Here is a 27,540-nt window from a genome sequence, read left to right as displayed (position 1 = left end):
AGACCTCTGTTCATCTTCGGAACACAAATTAAGATATTTTTGATGAATTCTAATAGCTCTATATAATGCAACGTTGTTTTCGTTCAAATCAAAGCGTAAACAACGTAGAAAACGTATCCGCATGGCGCAGCTGACACAGAACAGCATACGCTGTTTATGTTCAGTGGATACTCTCCAAAATGGTGCTACGGTGACGCGGAGGAGACGAATCGTTGAATAAAGTCTTTATTTTTGTTTTCTTTGCGTACAAAAAGTATTCTCATCGCTTCATAACGTTACGTTTGAACCACTGATGGCAGATGGACTATTCTGACGTTGTATTTCATACTTTTCTGGACCGTGACAGTGTAATTTACTTGGCAGTCAATGGGACAGTCACAAGCCTCCTGGTTTTCATCCAAAATATCTTAAATTGTGTTCCGAAGACGAACTAAGCTTTTACGGGTTTGGAACAACATGGGGGTAAGTGATTAATGACAATTTTTTCATTTTGGGGGTGGAGTATCCCTTTAAATTAGAACGTTAAGTCCACACTAGAGGCTTAGTAACTACTAGCTAGTTTGTAAATAAATCTATACATTATTTGGTTGCACCCGTTGTTCGTAAGGCAGGACGTAGCTAGTAGTTCGTAAGCTCTCCGTAAAGTAATGCGTAGTCGCATAATATGACGTTTACCCTAAATCATCCAATAGAAACCTTCAAGTACGCGAGCAGAACTTGTTTAAATGCTATGAATTTTAATTTATCCTTTCCATTTCCTAACTTCTTTTGCCTCATATATATACTAATGGTAAAAACAAGTTTCCATTAAAAACGATTCATTAATAACATTATTAATGTCTATATGTAAGCTATTTTTATATGGAAATAACAATCAGAAGCTGTAATTGAAATAAATAAGGATCAATAAATACTGAAAGAAAAAAAAAACATAAGAAATGCCATTTATTTATTATTTCATCTGACATGCGCAAGAGCACAGAGGTGCACTTTAGATGGGGTGTTGAAGACGCGCTAAAAAAGAAACCAAGTGCGTTTATTCACATATTGTTCTCTCTCTTAATATGTATGTGAATGTAAATGTCCGCAGCATCATATATGCCTAAAGGATTGAAGGTTGTCGGGTAAAAGAAGCGCATATTGATGCAGTTCAGTCAGTCTGCTATTTTATTCCAACCATTACTCCTGACCAGACGCTTCCGTAAATATTTAGTTTATATGTAGAGTTACACCAACTAAGTGCAATGGTGCAACGAAAAAATATTTAGTAGTGCGTACGTTGTAACTTAGTGCCCATTTACGTCAAAACTAGGCTAAGTTGTAACTTACGTACAGCTGGTGCAACCGGCCCCTGTTGCGTAAGTAGTTGAATATTGATACAGTATTAGCCATTTATTATCTCCTGGTGTGATAGTTCTTGTTCGTGCGATGGCCTGGAGGATTAGTGTTATGGAAATGTTGTTTTAATCTGCCAGGGTCGAGGAGTTGGAAATGGAAAAAAGAAAATGGAAGCTGCTGCAGCTGCCCAGGAAGATCGAGACAAACCATATGCTTGTGACAGTGAGTTGCGACACATGTTATTTTGAGTGACTGTTGTTTTAAAAAGTCATTCTTTTTTAGCATTATGGTTATTTTTTGCCAAAAAATTTGAATTCGGTTTTAGGCAACATTCAGTTAAATTGGGTGTTTGTTTTTATTATGGTAAACTTTGGTTCACTACTATTCACAAGTTTAGGGTCAGTAATGTATTTATTTATTCATTGAACTAACAGTAAATGTTCTAATTTCTATTTTAAATGCTGTTCTTTTGAACTCTTTAATCCTGAAAATGTGTCACTTTTGAACAAAAACATTAAGCAGCACAATTGTTTTTAACAAGAAGAAATGTTTATAAGCAGCAAATCAGCATATCAGAATGATTTCTGAAGATCATGTGACACTGAAGACTGGAGTAATGATGCTGAAAATGCAGTTTTGCATCACAGGAATAAATTCCATTTTACAATATATTCACATAGAAAACAGTTCTTTTAAAGTGTAATAATATTTCACAATATTACTGTTTTTACTGTGTTTCTGTTTAAATAAATGCAGCCTTGGTGAGCAGAAGAGACTTGGTAGTGTATGTAAATGACTCAACGTCTGTGTACTGCTGCTATTGCAGTAAACGCAATTTGAGCAATCACGTTATTGTTCTCATTGTTTTGATGTCGATATCATGACACAGATGAATTCTGAACGATTCGTGTTTGCAGTTTAGATTCCATCATTGGTTTCTGTCGTCTGGAGACTTTAGTACATTGAAAACCTTCATTGAAATAGCAATGATAATCCTGTTTACACTAGTGCTTTAATTTGAAATGTTTTCTTTTTATTAGTCTGTGGGAAACGCTATAAAAACAGACCAGGTTTGAGTTACCACTACACTCACTCTCACCTGGCTGACGAGGAGGGAGAGGACAGAGAAGAACCTGAGATTCACACGCCTGCACCACCAGAGGAACCCAAGAGTGAGTTCATTCATGATGGCTACACGGTAGGGATGAAACGGTTACCGGTTTGATGATAAACCATGAGAAAAAGTCCCGACGGTTAGTTTTATCCTGTCATATTTTAATTAGCATTAAAACCGTATTTGATTACCACGATTTGAAAAGCATTAAGCAAAGTTAGTAACGGATTGATGCAGGCACAGCATGCGTGTAGGTTTGGTTTTGTGTGAAAGCATGACTGAAGGCAGAGTGAATGATGAAATTAATGAATTGCATAAAGGGGAACCGACTGTCTTAAGAAAAGTTTCATGCAGTTTGCACATTGTTTGTGTGATATCAGTGCACTGGCTCGCCTTCATGGTTTGAAACTGAAATATTTCTAAGTTTGATTTTAGAAAGTTTCCAACAAGTTTTAACAATACCGTGATTATATTGATGACCATGGTCATTTTGGTCGCTATAATCGTGATATGAAATTTTCATGCCGTTTCATTTCTACTACACATAGCATTATTTAAAGTGCACTCCTGACACATCACTTATATTGTTGTGCATCATCAATTTATAGGATTTAACGAGTACAAGATGTACTGTTTGAACCCCACCCTTTATACAACATTTAAGAGTTAGATATTCTTAGATCCTAGTGACTTAAAGGGGTCATATGATGTTGCTAAAAAGAACATTATTTGGTGTAATGAAATGTGTTTATGTGGTTTACGGTTCAAAAAACACATTATTTTCCACATACTGTACATTATTGTTTCTCCTCTATGCCCCGCCTTTTTGAAACGCGTCGATTTTTACAAAGCTCATCGGTCTGAAAAGCGAGGTGTGCTGTGATTGGTCAGCTATCCAGTGCGTTGTGATTGGCCGAATACCTCAAGCGTGTGACGGAAATGTTACGCCCCTTACCATACTGTGATGCCGTGTCCCAGAGTGATGAGACAAAAACATGAAAACCCATTATAAACAAGGCATTTGTTGCATCCAGTGGGGACATAATTACAGATTATAATGACTTAGGCGGCAACAATACTACAGCGAGAATAAAAGTTAGGCCTTCTTTCTTTGTGTGAACATTTGGGCGGTGTTATGCAAATCTTCCCACATCGTGATGTAGACATTTTAGGTAGGCGTGGCTGACTCAACTTTTATAAAGAATATCTCTTTGGATTTGAGACTTTAGTCTTTGCAACTTTACAGATCTTCTTTATGCACCAAGAGCTTGTAACACTCCAAAGAGAAAGGAAAAATTAAAATCGCATCATATGACCCCTTTAAGGATATTGTATATGACATTACAAATATTAGTAACTTTTGTTACGACCACATTAATTACAGCTTCGATTTGGATATTCCTGCCAGTCATAACATTAATGAAAGCGGTTTTATCTGATCCTCTGTTTTTTTTTACAGCCCCTAAGAAAGGACCAGATGGCCTGGCGTTACCCAATGACTATTGTGACTTCTGCCTGGGCGACTCCAACATGAACCAGAAAACAGGCCAGTCGGAGGAACTGGTGTCCTGCTCTGACTGTGGACGTTCAGGTACGACACAAGAGACACAGAACAAACTCTAAACCTCCACGCTGAGACGCACAGAATTCACACATGGCTTTTTCTTCTCTCATGCCTCTTAAGGACATCCTACGTGCCTGCAGTTCACCGCCGTGATGATGGCAGCTGTGAAGACTTACCGCTGGCAGTGCATTGAGTGCAAGTGCTGCAACGTTTGTGGCACATCTGAGAATGACGTGAGTCTCCTCACATGATCACTCAAACAAACCTCTCGCACACAAAACCAGTGCTGGGGAAAGTTACTTTTTAAAGTAATGCTTTACAGTATTGCGTTACTTGGAAAAAAGTAATCTGATTATGTAACTCCTGTTACTTTAATGCGTTACCCCCAACACTGCACGAAACCATCTGTGAATGTGTTTAAATCCTCTTCTGCAGGACCAGCTTCTGTTCTGTGATGACTGTGACAGAGGATACCACATGTACTGCCTCAGCCCTCCCATGTCAGACCCTCCAGAAGGTACGAGTAATCGCTTTTATCATCGTTTACTCAGCCTCATATGACTTTTTTCTCTCTTCCATTAAATGCAAAAAGAAAGAAATTGTCAAGAAATGTTGCACCTTTAGGGCTGTTCCATTCCAGAATGTTTGGAATCATTTCCGATTCCTGGTTCTGGAATCTATTTTTCACTGTTTTCGATTCTCTTTTTTTCTTTATAGATTGGTAGAACGTGTTCACTTAATCTCACGGTGACTACATGATATGAAGGCTTACTTCCTTTTAAACTTCCTTTGTATTCATTGATTATTATCAGCATCTGTTATCTCTTCTTGCAGTACAGAGTGGTGCTCAAAACCATTTTGGACAACAGAACAAGCCAGTTTCACCCTTTAAGCTAATTAATGGACTTTATTGTATGTTTATCTTTATTGTAGGGAACTTGTCCAAAACATAGGCTAATCAGTATATGTCAGTTGTAAGCTATTTGATGTGCAGGATCACTGAGTGAAACAGTGACAACAAAACAAAGTGAATGAAAGGTTATGATTACTTATGGCTTTATTTAAACGTTTCAGCGTGACATACCACAACACCGTGTTGTATGTGAACACGTCAACATTAAATAACAATGTAAAAGAACCGCTGCAGTCGTATTTTTGAATCGATTCATTGAAACAAGCCATCCGAAAGAACAGGTTCGTGGAGATGAATCAGACTTCCCATGAATATTAGAGGCCGAGAGGTGAATTAATGATTAGCTCTATGAGCTGAAAAGGCTATTAAAGAGAAAGGAAATATTTTTATTTTTTTTTATTTTTTAATATTAGAGGCCGAGAGGTGAATTAATGATTAGCTCTATGAGCTGAAAAGGCTATTAAAGAGGAGGTGAATGAGGTGAATTAATGATTATCTCTATGAGCTGAAAAGGCTATTAAAGAGAAAGGAAATATTTTTTATTTTTTTTATTTTTTAATATTAGAGGCCGAGAGGTGAATTAATGATTAGCTCTATGAGCTGAAAAGGCTATTAAAGAGAATTTGCCAAAGCCTTGGAATCAATGAATCATTTCTTTTTTGGAATTGATTCCCAAGCCCTTCTGAAATGGGCTAAGTCTAACAGTTTCCAAAAATGGCAAAAAAAAAAGCACCATTTTGAATACCATAAAAGTGGTCCATATGTTTGTATACAACAAAAAACCACGCATTTTTATGACCGCCACCAGCATAGTACAAAAAGAAAGTCTGCACTGAAATATACTGTAGTACTATAGCTGTGAGATCCATAAAGGACCAGTAAAACATTTTACATGTGAAAAATGTGCATAATAAGAGAATGTTTTTTTTTTTAATTGCATTTTGTTTTTAACATCAACATTTTTGAAGTTTAAAAAAAATATATATATCAGGTTTTTTTTTTTTAGATACTGTTACTGCCATAACCGTTACTTATGGGCTTTCCGCCACTGAATAAAAAAACAACGAAATTAATTAATTGCAACTTTATCTCACAATTCTGACTTTTTTCTCGCAATTCGGAGAAAAAAAAATCTGAATTGCGAAAAAATTTCAGAATTGTGAGAGAAATTGCAATTAATTCATTTCTGATTTTTATTCATTATACTGAGCAGAGGGTCTGAATACTTAGGGCCGTGTGATATTTCAGTTTTTCTTTTTTAATATATCTGCAAAAATGTCAACAATTCTGTGTTTTTCTGTCAATATGGGGTGCTGTGTGTACATTAATGAGGAAAAAAAATTAACTTAAATGATTTTAGCAAATGGCTGCAATATAACAAAGAGTGAAAAATTTAAGGGGGTCTGAATACTTTCCGTACCCACTGTATATTATAAAGTCACAATTCAGAGAAATAAACTTTTTTTTCCCTCAGAAATGGACTTTATAACTTGCAATTGAGAGTTTATATCTCACAGTTCTAAGAAGTCAGAATTGCGAGAAGAAGAAAAAAATCTGAATTGTGAGATGTAAACACAATTGCGAGAAAAAAGTCGCAGTTACCTTTTTTATTTTTTATTCACTGGCCCAAATGGGCTTCCATAGTAACTAGCATTTTTGGGGGAAAGAAAATCCTCTCTGTGTCAAAATGACTGGGACACGACATTAGAATTAATATTAAGTTTTGCATGCTACACTACTGACTGTTGTGCTATAGTCCAAGTCTTGTGATGCAGTGCAATAGCATTGTATGAGGAGCAGACCAAAAAAATCAAGTTGTCATGTGAAGCCACGTCTTTGACACCAAAACGGTTATGCATTAAGTTTATGCATTTATTGCCGTTTTAGTTGGTAGTAGTTAGAGTTATGCGATTGCCACTGATGATTAATATTTGGCTTTAATCCTGTTTCTAGGAAGCTGGAGTTGCCACCTGTGTCTGGCTCTTCTGAAGGACAAGGCCTCCATTTATCAGAGCCAAAACCCCGCGATGGAGTGACCATGAAAACAAGTCTACCATGAAGAATGCGCAGCCCTCACATCCACACAGAAATGCATTGAGAATGTTGTGAGATTTTACAGAATGATGCAGACGTAGAAAGAGAAATCATTGGCCCTAATGTAGCCATTGTCTTCGTTTTGTTTGTTTTTATTTCACTGACTGTTACACACATCACAAGCAGTGTTTGAAATGAAAGAGTGCACAAAGGAGAAGTTTGAAATGGATTATATACACTTCATGCATTATGAGCAGTATTTCCACATTCCTTGATGTTAGGGCCAATGGTTCAGATGATTAAGCATCTGTTTATGCATTGCCAAATAATTTTTTTTTTATTTTGTCTTTATGACTCACTCAAGATACATTTGTTTACATAGAGCAAACATATGACTTGATCCTTCAAGGATGTTATGGATTTAAATATTCATTTGTACAAGAAGTGTATCTCTCTTTATCGTATATAATTATTTCTTGTAAGTTGTTCGTTCAGGAAGTATTTGTGCCACGGTCCAGATTCAAAAACCAGAAGATGGTGCTGTATTTTTATTTTTATGATCATATAATTTTTTTTTTTTTCAGCATTTTCTGGTTTCACTGATTTTAATTCTAAAAACACTCTCATAAGGCGGGTTATCTTTCGTAGCAGAATTTTGTATGTGATATAACCAGTATCTATTATTGTTGACTAACCATATTGAATTATCGTGAGTACTGTATCGTTTTGTATTTGTTTTTGGTATTAAATGTAAATGCTGTATTTTTCTGTCTTTTTTTTATTTACATTTTTCATATTGGCCTTTCCATAATAAACATACATGTGACAGAGAGATTAATCTTAATTATGTGTATTTTTTATGAACGCTGCCAGCACAGTAAATAAAGACTGCACTGAAATTTACCACAGTATTATAACTCTTGAGACCCTGTAAAACGTCCACATGTGAAATAATAGGCATGAGAAAAGAGATAAAAAAAAAAAAATTGCATTTGTTTTTAACATCAAGATTTTAGATTAAAATGCATATAATTATAATTTAATAGCTTATATCATGCGGCATGACAAATTATATTTGTACATAATTTTCACTCTACCGTCACTACTAATTTCATGTCTACAGCTCTAGTTTTTTTTTTATTTCAATGAAATGAATGTGCTATATTTTAGTTTTATAGTGTTCTTTAATTTTTTAGTGGATTTTATGGTACTAAATTACATTTATGGGAAGTCGTGGCCTAATGGTTAGAGAGTCGGACTCGTAACACAAAGGTTGCGGGTTCGAGTCTCGTACCGGCAGGGATTGTAGGTGGGGGGAGTGAATGTACAGCGCTCTCTCCCACCTTCAATACCACAACTGAGGTGCCCTTGAGCAAGGCACCGAACCCCAAATCTGCTCCCCGGGCACCGCAGCATAAATGGCTGCCCACTGCTCCAGGTGTGTGTTCACGGTGTGTGTGTGTGTGTTCACTGCTGTGTGTGTGCACTTTGGATGGGTTAAATGCAGAGCACTAATTCCAAGTACGGGTCACCATACTTGGCCACATGTCACGTCACTTTTTTTTTTTCACTTTTTAGTTATGATCCTTTATTACCACTTTTTGAGCATAGACCTGAAAAATAAATTTCCAACTTAAAACTCGTAAATCTTGAACGCTTTGGAGCAAGTTTAAGTTAAGTCTCTTTTTAAAGAAGACACTTGGCAGAATATTGCTGAAGTGAAAAAAAAAAAAAGTTTAAAAAGTGAAACTAAAGTTATAGAAGTTTATGTTTATAATGAAAAATGCACAAATGCGACGCAAACAAGTGACTATTTTTTTCAGGAACATTCAACCTTTTCGAATCATGTTCATGATTAATTTTTTTTTTTTTCACATAAGTGCCAAAACCAAGTTTTGTATCATTCTGATGAAGTAAAAAAAAAACATGTAATTTTTCGGACCGGACAATACCAGAGCGTTAAAGAGTTTATGTTTGATAAACACATACCCAGCTGCTACATTTTATATTTTGAATGTGTCAAGTAAGGCTATTCAAATTGAAAAACTGCTACATGTCCTGCCAAGATACAATTTCACAAACAGCTGGTCTGAATTTCATACATTTGATGCACAACTTTGATCTCTAGGATCTTTTCAAGCCCACATGCTCTTTGGCATCATAATAAAGATCAGCATTTATCAACCAGTGCTGAATCGCTGATATCATGAAGAGAAACCCCAACTCTTAACAAACGTCATGACGCAATCAGCCATTCCCCGTCGGGGTCCATCTGATCCCCTTCTTATGCTCCTTCCACCTGCAGAGCAGCAGCGCCCTGAACGTGACCCGGAAGTGCTTGTTACAGAGCGCGTAGCAGACGGGGTTGACCGTGCTGTTGACGTAGCAGAGCCAGTATCCCAGCTGCCACAGGCCCTCAGGAACACAGTCGTCACAGAAAGTGGACACCAGGACCATGATGTTGTAGGGTGTCCATGTTACAATGAAAGCCAGGAGAATGGCACTGAGGGTCCGGGCCGCTTTCTTCTCCCTGATCAGGCCCGAGGTCCGGGCTCTGCGGGCCAGCGATCGAGCGGGAGCTTGCATGGCACTCGTGGTTATAGGGTTCATAGGGGAATTCACAGCTGACTCACAGCTCCTCTTGGTGGCATCGCAGTCATTGGGAAGATTACTGACTGTGGTCTTATCCATCCGAACGAGTGGAATGTATTTGTTACTGTCGTCTGGTGTTGGAGAAATGCAGTCCGTGTGCATCTGTGGATGGCTGTATGTGGTACATGAGTTGGACGTCTCGTCTCTTTCCCTTCGTTTCTTCCACCACGCTGCTGTCCGGTGGGTGATGATTGGACAGATGGTGCTGTGTGTCTTCTTGTGCTGGTTCTGGTCTGTTTGTGGTCTGACGTCTTCAACGCTGCGAGAATTGCTGTGACAGGATCTCTGGGAGACATCAAATATATGGCACAAATGTAATGTAAACACGCAACGTCTTTGCTATTTCTTCAGTAAAAATGGCATGTATTAGTTTACTTCAGTTGGAATGATTTTAAGCTTATTTAATGACCACTTGAACTCCAAAGGAGTAGTTTGTTTCTTGTAGTCCATGTCTGTTAGCTTCAGGGTCAAGCATATGCTAATGTTCATTAAAGGGATAGTTCACCCAAAAATTCTGTCATCATTTACTCACCCTCAAGTAGTTTCAAACCTGTATGAATGTCTTTGTTCTGCAGAACACAAAGGAAGATATTCTGAAGAATGTGGGAAACAGAGCAGTTCTGGGGCACCATTGACGTCCATAGTATTTTTTTTTCCTACTATGGAAGTCAATGGTGCCCCAAAACAGCCTGGTTACAAACTTTCTTCAAAATATCTCCCTTTGTGTGCGGCAGAACAAAGAAATTTATACGGGTTTGGAACTACTTGAGGGTGAGTAAATGATGACAGAATTTTCATTTTTGGGTGAACTATCCCTTTAACAACAATAACAAATTATGCTTTTATCAGAAATACAAATAGGAAATTTGAAGTCTTTTTCTATGAGCAAAATGGACCAAAATTATGATTTTATACATATTTTTGTCCGATAAAAGGTCTCTAGAATGATTTTAAAAAATGTTTTCAGTGATTGAAATAAAGCTGAAAAAAAAAAACTTAAAATGTAATATATATATATCAATTTTCATTTAAGATTTTTGCCTTGGCTACTAACTGAAATAAGTTTAAGTTGATGTACTAAAATTACTAAAACTAAAATTGAAATAAAAATAAAGTTAAAAAAATAAAGAATTACAAAAACATAAGAAAATTACATATAAAAATTATTTTAAAAAAAGTAAACTCAAAATATTAATAAAGTCTATAATAGTACATAAATGATACTAAAATAACACTGGCTCTCACTAGCAATAACATGTAACACATCATGGCTGGTCTGAATCCAGTTCCTTATATCATCCTCTGAGACGTGATGTCATTTTAGGTGGAAAAACAATTAGTAATTATTAGAAATAGATTTTTTTAATTCTGTGATATTTTGTTTGAATAGGTATTTGTTTGTCTCAGTTTACAACGTTACATCCTGTTACATAAATTTATTGGAATCATTATGATAACATTAAAATATAAAACTTTAGCTCTCTATATTCACCCTGTTACAGTATGTTCCCATCTTAATTTTCTTGGTAAAGAGCTTTCAATTATTGCTTTTCCCCACTCAGTCTCGAAAATAACAAGCCGGGGGAAAAACAAGATATCATGTACACAAATTAAGACTTTTAGATAAATCATGACCACATTGTACTAAATGATTCCCTTGTTTTAGTTAAATTATGGCAAGCAAATTGTTACATTGTGGCCACAATTTAACTAAAATTAACTAAAACAAATTATTAAAAAGTAACTGCAAATTAATAACCTATGGGAAAGAATTTGTCATGCAAAGTTCATTTCCACTGTACAAATGGGAAGGTGTAACACTTCCACCAATCAGAGAATCCCTTTCATCATCAAAACAAGTTTTCTGAGAAAAAAAGGAATCTCTTCTGTTTTGACAACACTTCTAAAACAGTTTTGCTTCTGGCTAAAATACCAGTCATTTGTTATTCCACTGACTTGAAGAGTTTTTTTTTAAGTGCAAAGGCCTAAACGTACACATACAGAGGTGCATCCTGCGTAATGTACTGCATTCAATGATTAGAGAATTTAGCATTAATTTGGATTTTTAGCATTAATTTTGCATTTTTAATTTTAGTGTCTATTATGGTGCCCAGGGTTGACACCTGTGTGACACCAAAGTGTTTCTAGCACTTATGAACATACTGTGGCCTACTTACCTACTTGTATTTTATTTAACAGTGGGAGAACTTTGTTTATCAACACATTGCATAAGTTTCATTCCAATGTTATTGCAGACATATGTTTGCAAACTTTTATTCTGCCTAAGGCATACTGAGTTGTCACTTAGAATGTCTCTAACTGTATGATTTTATGTGGAATTCTTCTAAATTATCAATCACTGTTCCCAGGTCATGACCAGAAAATGGCAGGAGTGAAAAGGCTTGTTGAGGCCTTAATTTGATTTGGAAACACACACACACACACACACACACACACACACACACACACACACACACACATATATATATATATATATATATATATTAGTGTTGTCAATCAATTAAAAAAATTAATTAATCATATTTTTCTGTAATTAATCATGATTAATCACATATTAATATTTATATTGTCATAATTCCACATTGAATCTCCAAATGAATATAGACACAACATAAAGGTATATTTTAAATAGGTGTTTAATGGCATCTTTTTACTAAGTAGCCTATTTTTAATGAGGACCAGTATAATTGATACCAATAACCTACTGCAACTGATGTCTCTATTAAAAGCATTTTTGCCTCAAATATAGCCATTAATTATAGCCATTCAACATTACAGTATAATTGAAAACCATAATTTTTAACATTTAATAGGCTTTGAAAAGTATAACAACTTTTAATTTGAGTGAACCTAAAACAATCTTCACATAAACTATAAATTGAAAAAAAGGATGCTGCGTTAATTGTATTAAAAAAAAAATTTTTACAGCCCAAAAGTGTTTTCTTTCTCCAGAAGAACCATTTTTGATTCCCTTAAGAACCTTTCAGTGTAGAACATTCTAAATCTAAAAACCTTTTTATCCACTATAAAGAACGTTTTGTAGAATGGAAAGGTTCCATGGTGTTAAAGGTTCTTCATGGAACCACTGATGCTAACAAAGAACGTTTTACTGAGCTAAAATGTAAAATAATGGAGGAGTCCACTTGAAACCCACCTGAGATGTGTTTCCAGTGCGTCCTCCCTGTGAAGCGATGAGTCCTGCGAGCTGCTGAGAGCGTTTCTCTGTCTCACGGTACACGCGCCAGTACAACGCCACCATCACGCTCACTGGCAGGTAAAATGCGGCGATGGCCGTCCCGAATGTGATCACAGGCTGAGACAGGAACTGCACTGAACACTCTCCTTCTGGAACAGTCCGTTCACCCACTATATACTGCCAGAACAAAATAGCTGGAGCCCAAAGCACAAACGAGACGGTCCACGCTAGAGTAATCAGCACCGCCGCTCTTCTGGGCGTTCTAGTGGCCCGATAGGTCAGAGGTCGCATGACAGAGAGGTAGCGGTCGACACTGATGGCCAGCAGGTTCATAACAGAGGCGTTGCTTGCCACATAATCCAAAGCCAGCCACACATCACAGGCGAGGTTTCCTAAAGTCCACTGGCCGATCAGGATGTAGGTAGTGTAGAGGTTCATCGAGACGGCGCCTAAAATGAAGTCGGCCACGGCCAAGCTCAGGAGGAAGTAGTTGCTCACTGTCCTCAGGAGCGGGTTGACCCGAAAAGAGATCATGACCAGGACGTTGCCTATGATGGTGATGATGGAGAGTGGGACGGTTATGAAAGTGATCATGGCCATCCTCCAGGTGACAGGACCAGAGACCGCCACATCTGTCCCGTTGCTTAAACTGGAGAGATTCAGTGTGAATGAGGTGGCGTTCATCATGAACTGAAGATGGCAGGAAAGATGAGATTATCTCTGTCCTTTAAAGATCCAGTGCATGCTTCAATTCGCATATTTTAGGGGAGTCCTGATTTTTGATCATTCTGTGTACTGTAGACAAAAAAAATAAATAAATAAGAAAAATCACACTATAAACATCATGCTGTAGGTTGTAAGAATATATTGCATGTTTAATTCATACAAACTCTCAATTAAAAAAAGTTTACACACAGAGGAAAAATAAGAAATAGTCATATTTGTTTTTTTAACAATACTTATTAAATAATAAATATTATTAAATTTTTGGAATTTGCACCACATGACATTTTACAACCTAAACGAACCTTTCTTTGTCACACAAAGTTTGATTTCAATGCGGAAAACGTGGACGGAATCGCGGAATAAAAATATAATTTACGCGTAATGTCACGGATTTTGTCAAAATTTGGATGAATAAATCAAAAGTAGGTCAGTACACTTAAATCAAATGGCGATATGGACTGTGAATATTAAACTGTAAAAGAACTATTTAAATATGAATCCTGCATGTTCTGCGTGTCTCTGTGTGAATGAAGGGCGCAGACGCGTGGTTTTGTTTACTACACACACAACACTTAAAAGCCTCTGCCACTCACTAGATGAGGACATGAACACATGAACAACAGAGCTGCTCTGAGTCACAGCTCTCTCTCCAGAGCTGCTCTGAGTCACTTCATGAACATTTGAGCGTTTCATTTGAGAAAAACTATCGCCATTTCACATACACACAGAAACTAAAGGTCTTCAAGGCAACTCGTCAAAATAAAAGCTTGGTTTAGCTTGAAGAAATTGTGACGAAAATTGTGACAGTAGAATGTACATCTTAATGTAATAATGAAAAATAAATAATAATAATAATAATAATAATAATACAATTATTATAAAAACGTTTTAAATTAATAATCATAATTTTTCTTCCATGTTTTACTTTTTACAGTAGGTTTGATTACCATAAAAATGAAAATACAGAACACATAATTTCTGGGGGGGAAAAAATAAAATTCACAGGGCCCTATTATTGTAAACAAATCAATCAAGTAAGTTGGTTTTATGAATTCAATTAATTAGACATTGGTTTTGATTATAAAAAAATAATTAATCCCTTAAAATGGAATCTAGAAAAATTAAAATGGAAAACACAGAATTTGTAAATAATAAAAAGGAATTTGAGAAAAAATAAAACAGATTTCATAGGGCCCTAAACATGTCATTTTTGTTAAACTTTTAATAAATTGCTGTTACATTGTATACGTTTCATGATTTAAATGAATTACACATGCTTTTGAATTAATAAAATTTGTATTTAACCATTAAAAAAGTTCAGAAAACATTAAAATGGAAAAAAAAGGAATTTGAGGGGGGAAAATAGGGGTCCTCTCTGTGACATCATTTCCTGTTTTACTTTTCTGAATGTTTGTCTATGTTGGTTGACAACATTTTTTAAAATAATAAGTAAGTTTTTCTGATATCAAGACCTGACATTTTTCTTATCTCATGTCCCTGAAAATATCAAAATTAATTTTAATGCAGAAATTAAAATATAATACATAATAGAAGAGCCAATGTATTTCGTTATAATGTATTTTTGAATAAATAGATAAAAATTTGCATCAGAATATTATTGTATTACTTATTCAAAGCCTTTATCTTACACTCTAAAAAATGCTGGGTTAAATATAACCCAGCGCTGGGTTATATTTAACCCAGCATTTTTTAGAGTGTAATGACATTTGTTTACTTTAAAAACAAAAATACTGTGACTTTTTACTATGGTGATGACGATTGTATAGGAACTAAAACTATAACCTATAAGTTTCCATCCAAATTTGATTGGAATGACTGCAACAAAACATCTGCCATGACCCTTAATAAGAACAGTATACTCTGATTAGTTACAAAAGCCAGGGAGTATTTGTTCATGTTAGCTTGTTTATTAATGGCCAGCTTGAAACACACGCTATAGCCAGCGCTGCAAAGTCAACATCGTCATCCTGAAATAACCCTTCATGTGTATTTAATTTACTTGTGCTGTAGCAACTCAAGGGATAACACTGTATGTAGCTACACTCTAAAAAATGCTGGGTTGTTTCAACCCAACTTTGGGTCAAATATGGACTAACCCAACTTTTGGGTTAAAAATGTAATGTAAAAATTTAACCCAACGGTTGGGTTAGTCCATATTTGACCCAAAGTTGGGTTGAAACAACCCAGCATTTTTTAGAGTGTACGTATCGCAAATACTGTACTGTGTATAAAAGCATCTGTTAAATGACAGAGCAAATCTGTTGTTATATTTGTTGTTTTTACAGGACCATACGATGTAACCTCACAGGAGTCCGTCTGCTGAAGTTAGCAATCGAGTGAGTGAATGTCAAAGACAGTGGCATTATAGAAGTAAGCTTCTGGGGTTACTATAGTACACTACCAATATATTTTCTAACGTCGCTTGCTATACAAAAAAGACTTTAAGTACTTGACAAACAGCACTTTCTAGTCCACGGATGCAGATCCTTCTTCCGAATGCTGGAGTTAATCCCGTTAGACAGGTTCCTTTGTATGAAAAATCATCACTCACAAAACGAGGAGCTCACTCCACCCTCAGCAATGACGAACACAGAGATCAAGTGAAGCAAGTGTGTGGAAAATGGGTCAGTGCAGACCACTAAGTCATCAAATACAATTTGTACTAGTATGACAGCATCCACATTCATTCGACATTTATTTCAAAATCTTCAAAATAATGTAATTAAAGATTATATAGCTAGTCTCTTCTTAAGCCTCAATCTATTTAGCATTTTCCAAAGCCATTGCGAGCATACGGTTTGTCTTATTGCAACAACGTATCTACATTACTTGCTGAATATTAAAAGCTCATTGTAGTCTTATTTTGGCCCCATACACACTTCAGTCCAGCTCATGGGTAAACAAACATGAATAAGTCCCTCTAACCACCTATAATTATTTCCACAAAGAAACACACAGCGTCAAGAAAGCGTCAAGGACAAAATGGTTGGTCATGTGATCAGAAGTGAAATCAATATTATACCACATCTTCACAAATGGGGAAGACCAGATTACATGATAAAAATTGTAGTCAGTAATGTAATCTAGATTACTCATTTTAGGTAATGTATTCTTTTGGATTACTTTTAGATTACTTTTGACCTGTTTATAGATTTGAATGGGATTATTGTTCTAAAAAGCCAAGAGAAATAAAATATATTCCATTCTTTGTTATAACATCATGAAATGCATTAAACATTGCATTAAATGAAAGAACCGCAGAGGGTTTATGAGTTGATGAAAAGATCATATTTAATTAAATCATAAAAATGTAGAATTAAAATGAATAAATAAAAGTTTTACATTTTAAATATTTTATATATTTGCCTGCATGTAAATTTGACAATTAACCGACATCAGAGAACTGTGAACATGTGAATGTGTTGTTAAATTATTAAAATATTAACATGGTATAATTGACTGCGAGGTGCTTTTGTCCTCAAATTAATTTACATTACATTTACATGGTCATTCAATATTGTGAATTTTCAAAGCTAAATGATATGACACACAGTAGATTTGTTTGTAGTTGTTGCAGAATTAGGGAGTCAATCAATAAATTGTAAATCATTTACTGCCATTGTGTGGATAATTGGTAATCATGTAATCCATAAAAAGTAACTGTAATCTGATTATTTTAAAATGTAATATAATCTAATAACAAGTACTTAATTTTTGGAATCTGATTACATAATCCAGATTACATGTAATCAGTTACTACCCAGCACTGTATCTCAGTAAGGTAAAAAAAAATAGACTCCAAAGTTTAGTGGTTACTTTTTGATAATTTTTTGCCTCTAAAATTACTATATAATATATCAGACAAGAGTCAATTATATAATGAAGGCAGATTTCAGCTGGTTGAGATGTGTTCTCTAAATTTTTTCAGAGACGTCAAGCTGGGGCAAGTCGTCACACATATTTTTAATGTTAGATTATACAATTTATTAATTACATGAATCATTTGTTGGCCAAAACAATGGTTTTGACTTTTCTAACATTTGTGCTGTTTCATAAATTATTTTGTGTTTCAAAATTGTTTTACTGCTGAAATGCACATAATATGCTGTTTAATGGCATGCAGGTTACATTGTGACAACTTACCCCATACAGTGTGAAAATATGCCCCAGGACTGTATTGTGTAAAATGTCCATATTTAACTGGTGTAACTACCCTCTATATTCAGGGTAAAAAGGTTACTTAATCAAGGTGATGATCTGCATTTCAAAACACTAAAGCATAGCCTAAAAATGCAACGTTTGTTCAAGTAGGTGAGATTAACCATAAAACACTTAAAATAAATAAATGTAGCCAACAAAGTCATGTTAAATTTGAATGTCAAATGCATGCAGTTTGGAGTAGCCTACCTATAAATCACATTTTGCCTAGAACGACTATTTTCTTTCATTAACAACTTAGCTTATCTTAACAGTTTTCATTTAATCTAAAACACAATGAAGTTAACCATTTCTAATTTCCAGGGGTTTTATATAGCTAACAGGTTTTTGTAATGCATAAAATCCTTAAAAAAAAGCTCACCTGCTGTACAGATGTTGAATCATCTCCAGATCTGTTGTCTCCTGTGCTCTGAACTCTCCAGCGCACCTGTAACGCAAATATTCAGAGAGCTCAACAATCAAACAAACTCTGAAGCTGGACAACGACTGACACTCCTCACTAGTTCCGAAGCAAACGCCAGATCCCTTTGGACTCAGTGTAGCAGATCCCACATTTCATCTCATTCGTAATAGGGCCAATGGCATGCAAACTTGTTTTTTTTTTTTTACATTGTGAACTTTGGCTATATGAACCTGTTAGCCCTTCAGGGAAGTAAAATTGATGGAGCCACTTACTGTCTGTCCAGTGTGCAGATTACATCAATTCTACAGTTCATCTTTGCTCAATTGCCAACAGTAGAGGGCGCTAAACAACAAGAGAACAAGTCGCCTTGTTACTCTTGGTAGCCTATTTCAGTTCACTGATTCTTGTCAGCAACAGGCAGACGTCGCTACACACACACAGACACACACACACACACACATTGGGGGATATATATACATACATGTATTAATATATCCCCCAAAAGTTAGCAGTAAAATAAAAGTGCCTGATATATATATGTGTGTGTGTTATATATATACATACATACCAAAGTAAACGTTACTGTCAAACAAAAATAAAAAAATATTAACCTTTCATATCCAAGACAGTGACGGTCAACCATACATGGATCACAGTAGAAAAATTAAAAGTTGTTTCAAAAACTGGCATCAGGTTTCAGGTTAACACACTTATACATTAAGTCCTCAGACGATAACTAAACGCACTGTGAGCTGAGAAGTCACGACTTTTATTTTGAAATTGTCAGTGCTTTTGTGTCCGGAAGTCATCAGCGTCCAGAGTCAGACTGCAGCGATGGCATCCTCTGCAGATGTACACGTCCGAATATGTGAACAAGAAATCATCAAGTTTGATTTAGAAATAAAGGCTCTCGTTCAGGTATGAATGTTTTATAAAACGTCAAGGTGTTCTTATTTATAAAACTTAAACATTACGATTGTTGTCATATTTGTGTCATTTTAGGAACAGTATTTTAAAAATAAAATATTAGGAATGCTGATGAAATGAATGCATTACAAGGACCATAAAATTCTAATAAGTGATGAATTACATTTTAATGCTATTATGGTAAATCAAGCATTTTACTTTTGTGTTGACTTAAAATATAACATCTGCAATAGTGTGTTAGTGCCATATATGATTTAATTATCATTTGAATTGGTTTCCTGTAACTAAATGTAAATATAATGTTTTCAAACATTGCAGGATGTCAGTGAATGCACAGGGCCACAGAGCAAACTGACAGATTTCAATTTTCAAGTGAAAGAAAAATTCAACAATCTTAGACAACGGATTCAGGTGAGAAACGACGTGTGCACATTTGCTGATAATTAAGCCAATTCTAAACTTTACATGTTTAATTATAAACAGGATCTGGAGCAAATGGGAAAAGAACAGGACAAAGAGTCTGACAAGCTGACCCTACTCAATAAAGTAGAAGGACATCGGAAACAGATGCTTAGGTAATGATGAAGTCATGTGCTTCACTTGTGTTCTTCTCAGTCTTAATGCATTTGATAGAATAATGCTCAGTTGGTTTAAAGGGGTCATATGATGCTTTTTTAAAGATCATTATTTTGTGTATTTGGTGTAACAGAATATGTTGACATGCTTTAATGTTCAAAAAACACATTATTTTTCAAATACTGTACATTATTGTAGGTCCTCTATGCCCCGCCTCTCTCAAACGCTTCGTTTTCTACAAAGTCCCTCCTTCCGACAAGCGCAGTCTGCTCTGATTGGCCAGCTGACCCAGTGCATTGTGATTGGCCGAACACCGCAAGCACTCGTCGGAAATGTAACGCCCCTTACCATAATCGCGAGCTTCATCTTTCAAAATAAATGTAAAGACAGTAAATAATGTCATTAGTTTTACCATCAGTTCAAGCCCGAAAGGGGAACAGAGTCGCGTGACAGACACAGTGATGAAGCTGGTATGTGTTTGCAGTACACAAGCCACGGTTAAGACAGCTGTCTCCACTGTGATGTGACCCTGTCTCTCTTTCTCTCTCTCTCTCTCTCTCGCTCGCTCGCGCACACACGATGCGCAAAACTCCGCATTTGAACAGTCAATAGCAAATACTTAAACTAATAGCAAAACATACTTACAGTAGCTGATTCAGAAGTGCCAGATTGTCATAGCAAAGTCAGAATTACCTCCTCTCCTAGGTTCACGAAACGGTCGTCCATAAAATGCATTGCTGTTCTGTTGTAAGTGATCCAAATAAAGTGCTTTTGCTTTCGCACTGAAACACACAGCGTCTCCCTGACATGCTGCTTCTACACTAACTGCGGTTACTGAAACCACGTCTTCTTTCTTTGTGTGCACATTTGGGCGCATTATGCAAATATTTCCACATAGTGGGGTAGATATGTGGGGGCGTGTTAGAATGAGCCGTTTTAGGGGGGCGTGGCAGAGTCTTAACTTTGATAAAGAATATCTCTTTGGTTTTGAGACTTTAGTCTTTGCAACTTCAGGGATCTTATCTATGCACAATCAGCTTGTAACACTCCAGAGAGAAAGGAAAACTTGAAATCGCATCATATGACCCCTTTAAGTGGAAGGAGTGGAGTGTATTTGGACTCAAATGAAGAGTGTTCTTCTTGCAGTAATCAGACGGCTTGGAGGAAGGCCAATCTCGCCTGTAAACTCTCCATTGATAAGCTGGAGAAGGAAGATTTGTTAAATTCAGAGGACATGTCGATAAGACACAGGTGAGTTTGAAAGCAGCATTTCTTCACTGAATGCTACTTCTGATCGCCTGAGTTAATTCTCATTTAATGCGTTTAATCAGAAAGATGACCAAAGAAAGCCTCGCTGAGACCTCCAGTGGCATAACAGAGAGTCTGATGAGCATCAGCCGGATGATGGCACAGCAGGTTCAGCAGAGCGAGGAGACCATGAGCACATTAGGTGGGCATCCCGCAAGCTTTCCATTTGACCCGAGTCTGCATGCTGGGAAACTAATGTTTTATCATTCGTTCAACTCCTGTAGCGACGTCTTCCAGGACCGTGTTGGAAACCCATGAAGAGTTTAAAGCCATGACAGGAACGATACAGCTGGGCAGAAAGCTGATCATTAAATACAATCGACGGGAACTCACAGACAAGCTGCTTATTTTCCTCGCTCTCGCGCTCTTCCTGGCAACAGTCTTGTACATCCTGAAGAAAAGACTTTTTCCTTTCTTTTAAATACAGACCAAAGTATGAGCAATGAATATGATGGATAAATGATCAAATAAGAGAAATGCACTTACAAGCCGTAAAAATGTTTTGCTTTCCTTGTGAATCAGTTGATCATGTCATGAAAATACATACATAAATATATATATGTATGTATGTGTGTGTGTGTGCGTATATATATATATATAAGACAAGACATATAAGACGATCAACATGGCATGTGATGTGTTATTGTTGACTGTACAAACTATTAAAGTATAGCAACTCATTTGTGTTATCATTTTGTAGGTGTCGTAATTAAATTTTTAAAACATCATAAAAAACATTTTTTGCTGTTAACTATAATGTGATAACATTATTATTAGGAGTAAGATTATAAAGAGAAATTTCGTAAATTTAGACCTGTTACGGCAACAATCTTGCAAAAGATGTGAATTATCAATAAAATCTCTTCATTTTAAAATGTTTTTCAGTGTAAGCCAATGATTATTTCTCATGACAAATTGTGTATCATGGGTTTTTATAAGTTGTGATGTAGATTTAAAAAAAAAGGTATCTGAATCTTGTATATCACAGTTGTTATAGATTTGAATGCCTGATTAAATATAAATACATTCAAAATAGTTTATGAACCAAATTTTATATGTACACTGCTGTTCAAAAGTAAGATTTGTTTAGTGTTTTCTTAGTCTCTTACGTTCACAAAGACTTCATTTATTTGATCGAAAATGCAGTAAAAACAGTACTATTGTGAAATATTATAAATAACTGTTTTATGTTTGAATATTTGTTCAAATGTAATTTATTCCTGTGATCAAAGCTGAATTTTCAGCATCATTACTCCAGTCTGCAGTGTCACATGATCTTCAGAAATCATTCTGATATGCTGATTTACTGCTCAGGAAACATTTCTGATTATTATCAATATTAAAAACAGTTGAGCTGCCAATTTTGTGTGCGTGTGTGTGTTTTAAATGTCTTTACTGTCAATTTTAAGGCTTATTTTTTATGAAAACCACACAATACAATGGATTTTTAAAGATAAGCCTTCTAGGTTTAACCGTCTGTGTTTGTACTAGTCCTCAGTTTCTAGGTTTAATGCCTCCAGCTGAACCCATGCTAGACGCTGGAGGCTGTCACATGGACACCTACAGTATGACAGGCAATGTAGGTGAGTTAAACTCACATCCCAGGCAGTGATGAAGCAGCAGCTGTTATGCAGGACAGAACCAGAGCATCACAGGGGGAAAAGCTCAGAAAAGCTATGGTCATAATCAGAGCTCCGCTGATAAAGAGGCATGCGACCCTGTCTTTCCTCCGATAAGACCCGGAAAAGCTGATTATTCCATCCCTGGTCTCTTTCTCGCTCTCTCTCTCTGTCATTCTCCTTCCATTGTGGCCGGAGGACAAGGCCTGGTATTTTTAGAGACGTGCGTCCATGTTATCTGACTTGTTCTTTTCAACACCTCTGAAGAGTGGGCCACTATTGTGACTGTGTGACCTTTCTCTTTACCTCCCATATTTGACTTGAAACGACCATCATTTCCACAGTAAGCTTGCTATTGTATCAGAGCTCCGCTGATAAAGAGGCATGCGACCCTGTCTTTCCTCCGATAAGACCCGGAAAAGCTGATTATTCCATCCCTGGTCTCTTTCTCGCTCTCTCTCTCTGTCATTCTCCTTCCATTGTGGCCGGAGGACAAGGCCTGGTATTTTTAGAGACGTGCGTCCATGTTATCTGACTTGTTCTTTTCAACACCTCTGAAGAGTGGGCCACTATTGTGACTGTGTGACCTTTCTCTAGTGGCCCCATATTTGACTTGAAACGACCATCATTTCCACAGTAAGCTTGCTATTGTAATATATATTTCAGCTAGATGCTGGCTCAGTTGTAGGTAGATGAGGTGGAGAGGGGGAATTGTGTTCACTGATATGTGTGGAGAGGCCAGAGAGATGCCTAGGGCAATCTATTACTCATTTTAAGTGGCAGCAAATGTGGATTTCCTTCCCTCCTCCATCCAAGTCTTTGCATGCGCAGCCATGCACCCTTACCTCTCCATGTCAAGCAAATTGTGCCATTCTGCACACTAAGTATACAGGCTTTAATACTGAATGTTTAACATTATATTCATTGCATACATATACTTCGTAGTAGACATCCATAACTCCTTTCTGCTGTCTGTTGTCAGTGTTTCTTTGTTTAAATATGGCGCTTATCACATGCTGTGTGGTATCGGCGTTTGGTATCGGGGCATTTTAACGAGTACGAGTACGAGTACAGGAGGCCAGTATCGGGCCGATACCGATACCAGTATCGGTATCGGTGCATCCCTAGTTTTAGGAATGCAATTCGTAAATATAATTTACGAATATTAATTACGTCAAATATTAATTATTAGTAGGCTATTGTTGTTGTTAATAGGATAATATTTTTTAATTGTTACACAAACCAAATAATAATTGCATTCTTGAAAAGCCTTTATTATTTCTTCAAAAAGTTTACATATTAGACTTACACACGCAAATGAATAACAAAACCTCAATTCGAGCCGTATTCGTGAGGTACTTCTGGCTATACACAAAGACATTCTCTTCTTATTAATAATAGTTCATTTATGCCCTTTATTGGTTACAGTCTATATCATTTGTCTGTCAGTTTTTTATTTGAAAAAAATTAGACTGACCTTGGAAAGAAAGAAAGAAAGAAAGAAAGAAAGATAACTTGGTAACTAAGTTTTAAAGGCCATGTGGTGAAAAATTATAAATAATCTACCTATATATTTCACGTGCGGTTTATCGCTCATAATTTAACTCAAGTGCAAGCAAATTATTCAGACAGGTTTTTAAAGAAAACAATGCGTATATAAAATATTAAAGCCTAAAAATGAACGTATGTGACAGAGCGAAACCAACCAGGCCTGGATTCTGTCTATTCAAATGATCATTTGTCATTCGAATGTAAATGTCCATAGAAATGATGCATGCAATTAAAGTTCTTTTTTTCACCAAGCTCGGATGCCGTGTAGTGAGGGAACCCCGCTGCTGGACTGAAACGAAGCCTGCACGTTATTTAGATCCCCAACTCCAAAGTTGATGTAGTTGCTGTTGGACTGCTCACTGATATGTGTGGAGAGGCCAGAGAGATGCCTAGGGCAATCTATTACTCATTTTAAGTGGCAGCAAATGTGGATTTCCTTCCCTCCTCCATCCAAGTCTTTGCATGCGCAGCCATGCACCCTTACCTCTCCATGTCAAGCAAATTGTGCCATTCTGCACACTAAGCAGAGCACTTTTGTGTTGTCAATCAAGTGTGACATCAACCTTTGCAAGAATAGCATACACAAATTGTAATGGTCAAGGTTTGGGTATCTGTTGCTATCGACAAAAAGCATTTTGCGGGTGGATGCGCAATTAGAGAGTTTAGTTTTATCATTAACCTCAGCTGGCGGTGAACCGCGTGCAGTCGGAGCGATCATCGCAATGATGACTAGCTATAACTTCTCACCCGAAACTCGCTAATCGGGTCAAAGCGTTGTACTCTGAAGACCTGTCGATGAAGAATTAAGAATGTCGTCTGGAGCAGACTATTTGCATTTTCGGATGAGTTCTACACGTTTACAGCGCAAGTTTTCACCTCGGTTCAAGTCCTCGCTGAAACGTCCTTATTGCATATTATTATTATTTCAGTATTTTTATTTGATGGATAAGTCATAGTGAAGTATATCTCAGCGTCACCTTGAGTCACCAAAAACAGTGACCAAACATAAACTTTTAAATAGTAAATTATTAAAAAAATTTTTTTTTAATTTTTTTAAATTAATTAATTTATTAAGCGAAGCCTATATTAAGAAAAAGAATAAGGAACAGGAATAAGAATTGTTAAGTAAAAGCAAGGTTCAGCAAATATAATAATAATAATAATAAAGTGTTTATCAGTTTTAGGTAGGGATGCACCGATACCACTTTTTCCAGTACTCGCCCGATACCGATACTTTTATTTTTGGTACTTGCCGATACCGATGCCGATACCTATATTTTTATTACATTTGTAAATTTTTTAAATATTGGGTACAGAAACCAAAAGGGTATGTATAATGTTAGTTGGTTAACTTCATTTATCAAATAGATACAGTCAAACCAAAATTTATTCAGACACCTTCAACATTTCTCACATTACATTCGCTATAGTTTAGAAAATGGTAATAAAACATGACAAGAACTCAGAGTTAAACGGTGTCAGAACAAATTCATCTTGATAACGCTAGATAATTCTGATAGAAAGGTATGTAATAGATTACAATCAACCAAAATAATTCAGACAGCTGTTAGTATGACAGTATTTACACAACTATGAATACTTTATCGGGCAACCCTTAGCCTCAATGACAGCCTGTAGTCTCCTGGGCATGCTGTCACCCAGGTTCATGAAAACCTCAACTTCAGTTTTTTTCCCAGACTCGGTCTGAATAATTTTTGGACCCAAATTTGTATCAATTTTACTGGTAGTCCACTGTATGAAGAATTTTTGGGTATGATTTGTCACAGTTTACTTTATTTTGCTATCCTCACTTACATAAATGAACTATAGTGTCCTGCACCCACTAGTAAAAAAATATCAAAAATTATATCTGGTCTCTGAATCATTTTTGGTTTCACTGTATATCCTTCGGTTATTTTCACACTTAATTATGCCCATTAAAATGTATTTTACAAGTTTTTGTTAATTTTACTGTTCATTTTTTTGCTCTATGATACATCATCTTTAATTTAATAGCATTAGAGCAGCGGCTTAGTACTGTAATCACGCGCTTTGCTGTAATAATGCAGGGAACCACTCGTTATAAATCTCCTAACTGTGATATTTTCAGAAATAGAAGTCGCGTTTTTTCATCTGAAACGTGCTGCGATTTATATTCCAAAGCCACTCATATAATGCAGAAACACTCAAGCAAGCAAAACACACGCAACGCCTGCACGTGTTTGTACTGATGCAGAATAGTACAGCCTAGCGCATTTCACACAGGCTGCTAGATTCACTTTCGCTAGAAAGTCGTGTATGCCTAAGGTTGAAAATAAATGATGATTATAGTGAATGCCCCTATGAATGGTTTTATTTGTACGATTTCGTTTTAATTCAAATGATGCGTGTGCTCAGTGAGTGAACATCAAAGATCACACAACAGAAGTGCGCGCGTGCTCTCTCTCGCTCTCTCCCTACCGTTAAGTAACTTGTGCATTGTTTTACTTACTTGTCTTTGACATATCCGACCGAACTATAAACTTTCCAATGATGTCTGTGAGAAAGGTATATTCACTCGACAAGCTCGCGCATCTGCGCCGCCGCGCGCTCAATCCACTCAGCGTGCTTTGTTTATCAGCTCGCACACATCAGCTATACAGGCGTTAATACTGAATGTTTAACATTATATTCATTGCATACATATACTTCGTAGTAGACATCCATAACTCCTTTCTGCTGTCTGTTGTCAGTGTTTCTTTGTTTAAATATGGCGCTTATCACATGCTGTGTGGTATCGGCGTTTGGTATCGGGGCATTTTAACGAGTACGAGTACGAGTACAGGAGGCCAGTATCGGGCCCGATACCGATACCAGTATCGGTATCGGTGCATCCCTATAAACTATAAGTACTACTTTTTAAATAAATAAAAGCATTTTAGCACCCTAATATTGTAGATTTTTAAGTAAGGCAATAAGCAAAAACATTTCTTGGAAAGAAATACTGTATTTTTTCAATAGTACACAACAGTTCATACATATTACAAATATACAGGAGACATGTTACAGACATAGCTCATTTGTTTGAAATGCATCTGTTAAAGTATAATATAAGCCCATATAAAAGCAAAATCCAAAACTAAAACTAACACTTCATTCCCCTCAACCCACGCCCCCCAAAAATTGCTTTACGTAATACGATGTTACACAATAAGAACAATAACAGCATAACTAATGTACTACAAAAAACATTTCTACATTTTTTAGGAAGGACTTTCTTTGAAAGTGTGCTGATTTTAAAGCTCCACCATTATACGCCTCAAAGAAATACTTCAATGGATTATTCACCCAAAAATGAAAATGCTGGTATCATTTACTCA

The 27,540-nt window shown here is 36.2% G+C and overlaps 3 protein-coding genes across 4 annotated transcripts in view; 2 read left to right on the top strand and 1 right to left on the bottom strand.

Moving 5' to 3' along the window:
* LOC107756702 (zinc finger protein ubi-d4-like) overlaps window positions 1-7,725 on the top strand; it is a 13,835-nt gene extending 6,110 nt beyond the window's left edge. For both annotated transcript variants that reach the window (XM_016573912.1, XM_016573911.1), the window contains exons 6-11: window positions 1,476-1,560; window positions 2,379-2,510; window positions 3,912-4,043; window positions 4,137-4,249; window positions 4,452-4,533; window positions 6,883-7,725. In XM_016573912.1, coding sequence (XP_016429398.1) covers window positions 1,476-1,560; window positions 2,379-2,510; window positions 3,912-4,043; window positions 4,137-4,249; window positions 4,452-4,533; window positions 6,883-6,965 — 627 coding nt within the window. In that variant the 3' untranslated portion in view covers window positions 6,966-7,725. The remainder of the gene's footprint in view (window positions 1-1,475; window positions 1,561-2,378; window positions 2,511-3,911; window positions 4,044-4,136; window positions 4,250-4,451; window positions 4,534-6,882) is intronic.
* Window positions 7,726-9,210: 1,485 nt separating this feature from the next.
* Window positions 9,211-13,432, bottom strand: LOC107756679 (muscarinic acetylcholine receptor M1-like). Its single transcript, XM_016573878.1, has 2 exons — window positions 12,791-13,432; window positions 9,211-9,900 (listed from the first exon to the last, which is right to left on the bottom strand). The coding sequence occupies exons 1-2, from the start codon at window positions 13,430-13,432 to the stop codon at window positions 9,211-9,213; spliced, it is 1,332 nt and encodes a 443-aa protein (XP_016429364.1).
* A 5,539-nt stretch (window positions 13,433-18,971) lies between these two features.
* Window positions 18,972-21,557, top strand: bnip1a (BCL2 interacting protein 1a). Its single transcript, XM_016573891.1, has 6 exons — window positions 18,972-19,118; window positions 19,446-19,538; window positions 19,611-19,702; window positions 20,850-20,954; window positions 21,035-21,153; window positions 21,236-21,557. The coding sequence occupies exons 1-6, from the start codon at window positions 19,035-19,037 to the stop codon at window positions 21,430-21,432; spliced, it is 690 nt and encodes a 229-aa protein (XP_016429377.1). The 5' UTR covers window positions 18,972-19,034; the 3' UTR covers window positions 21,433-21,557.
* The last annotated feature ends 5,983 nt before the right edge of the window (window positions 21,558-27,540 follow it).

This window comes from Sinocyclocheilus rhinocerous, unplaced genomic scaffold (assembly GCF_001515625.1).
Source record: "Sinocyclocheilus rhinocerous isolate Xijiao unplaced genomic scaffold, SAMN03320098_v1.1 scaffold892, whole genome shotgun sequence".
NCBI classification, from domain to species: domain Eukaryota; kingdom Metazoa; phylum Chordata; class Actinopteri; order Cypriniformes; family Cyprinidae; genus Sinocyclocheilus; species Sinocyclocheilus rhinocerous.
Note: the sequence above shows the minus strand (reverse complement) of the source record. Positions and strands in the feature narration are given on the sequence as shown.

Coding starts and splice junctions, on each gene's coding strand:
- LOC107756679 (XM_016573878.1), bottom strand. CDS start 13,432: ATGGCCATGATCACTTTCATAACCGTCCCACTCTCCATCATCACCATC. Junction 9,901..12,790: donor GCACTGGAAACACATCTCAG/GTGGGTTTCAAG, acceptor GATGTCTCCCAG/AGATCCTGTCACAGCAATTC.
- bnip1a (XM_016573891.1), top strand. CDS start 19,035: ATGGCATCCTCTGCAGATGTACACGTCCGAATATGTGAACAAGAAATC. Junction 20,955..21,034: donor GACATGTCGATAAGACACAG/GTGAGTTTGAAA, acceptor GCGTTTAATCAG/AAAGATGACCAAAGAAAGCC. Junction 21,154..21,235: donor GGAGACCATGAGCACATTAG/GTGGGCATCCCG, acceptor CAACTCCTGTAG/CGACGTCTTCCAGGACCGTG.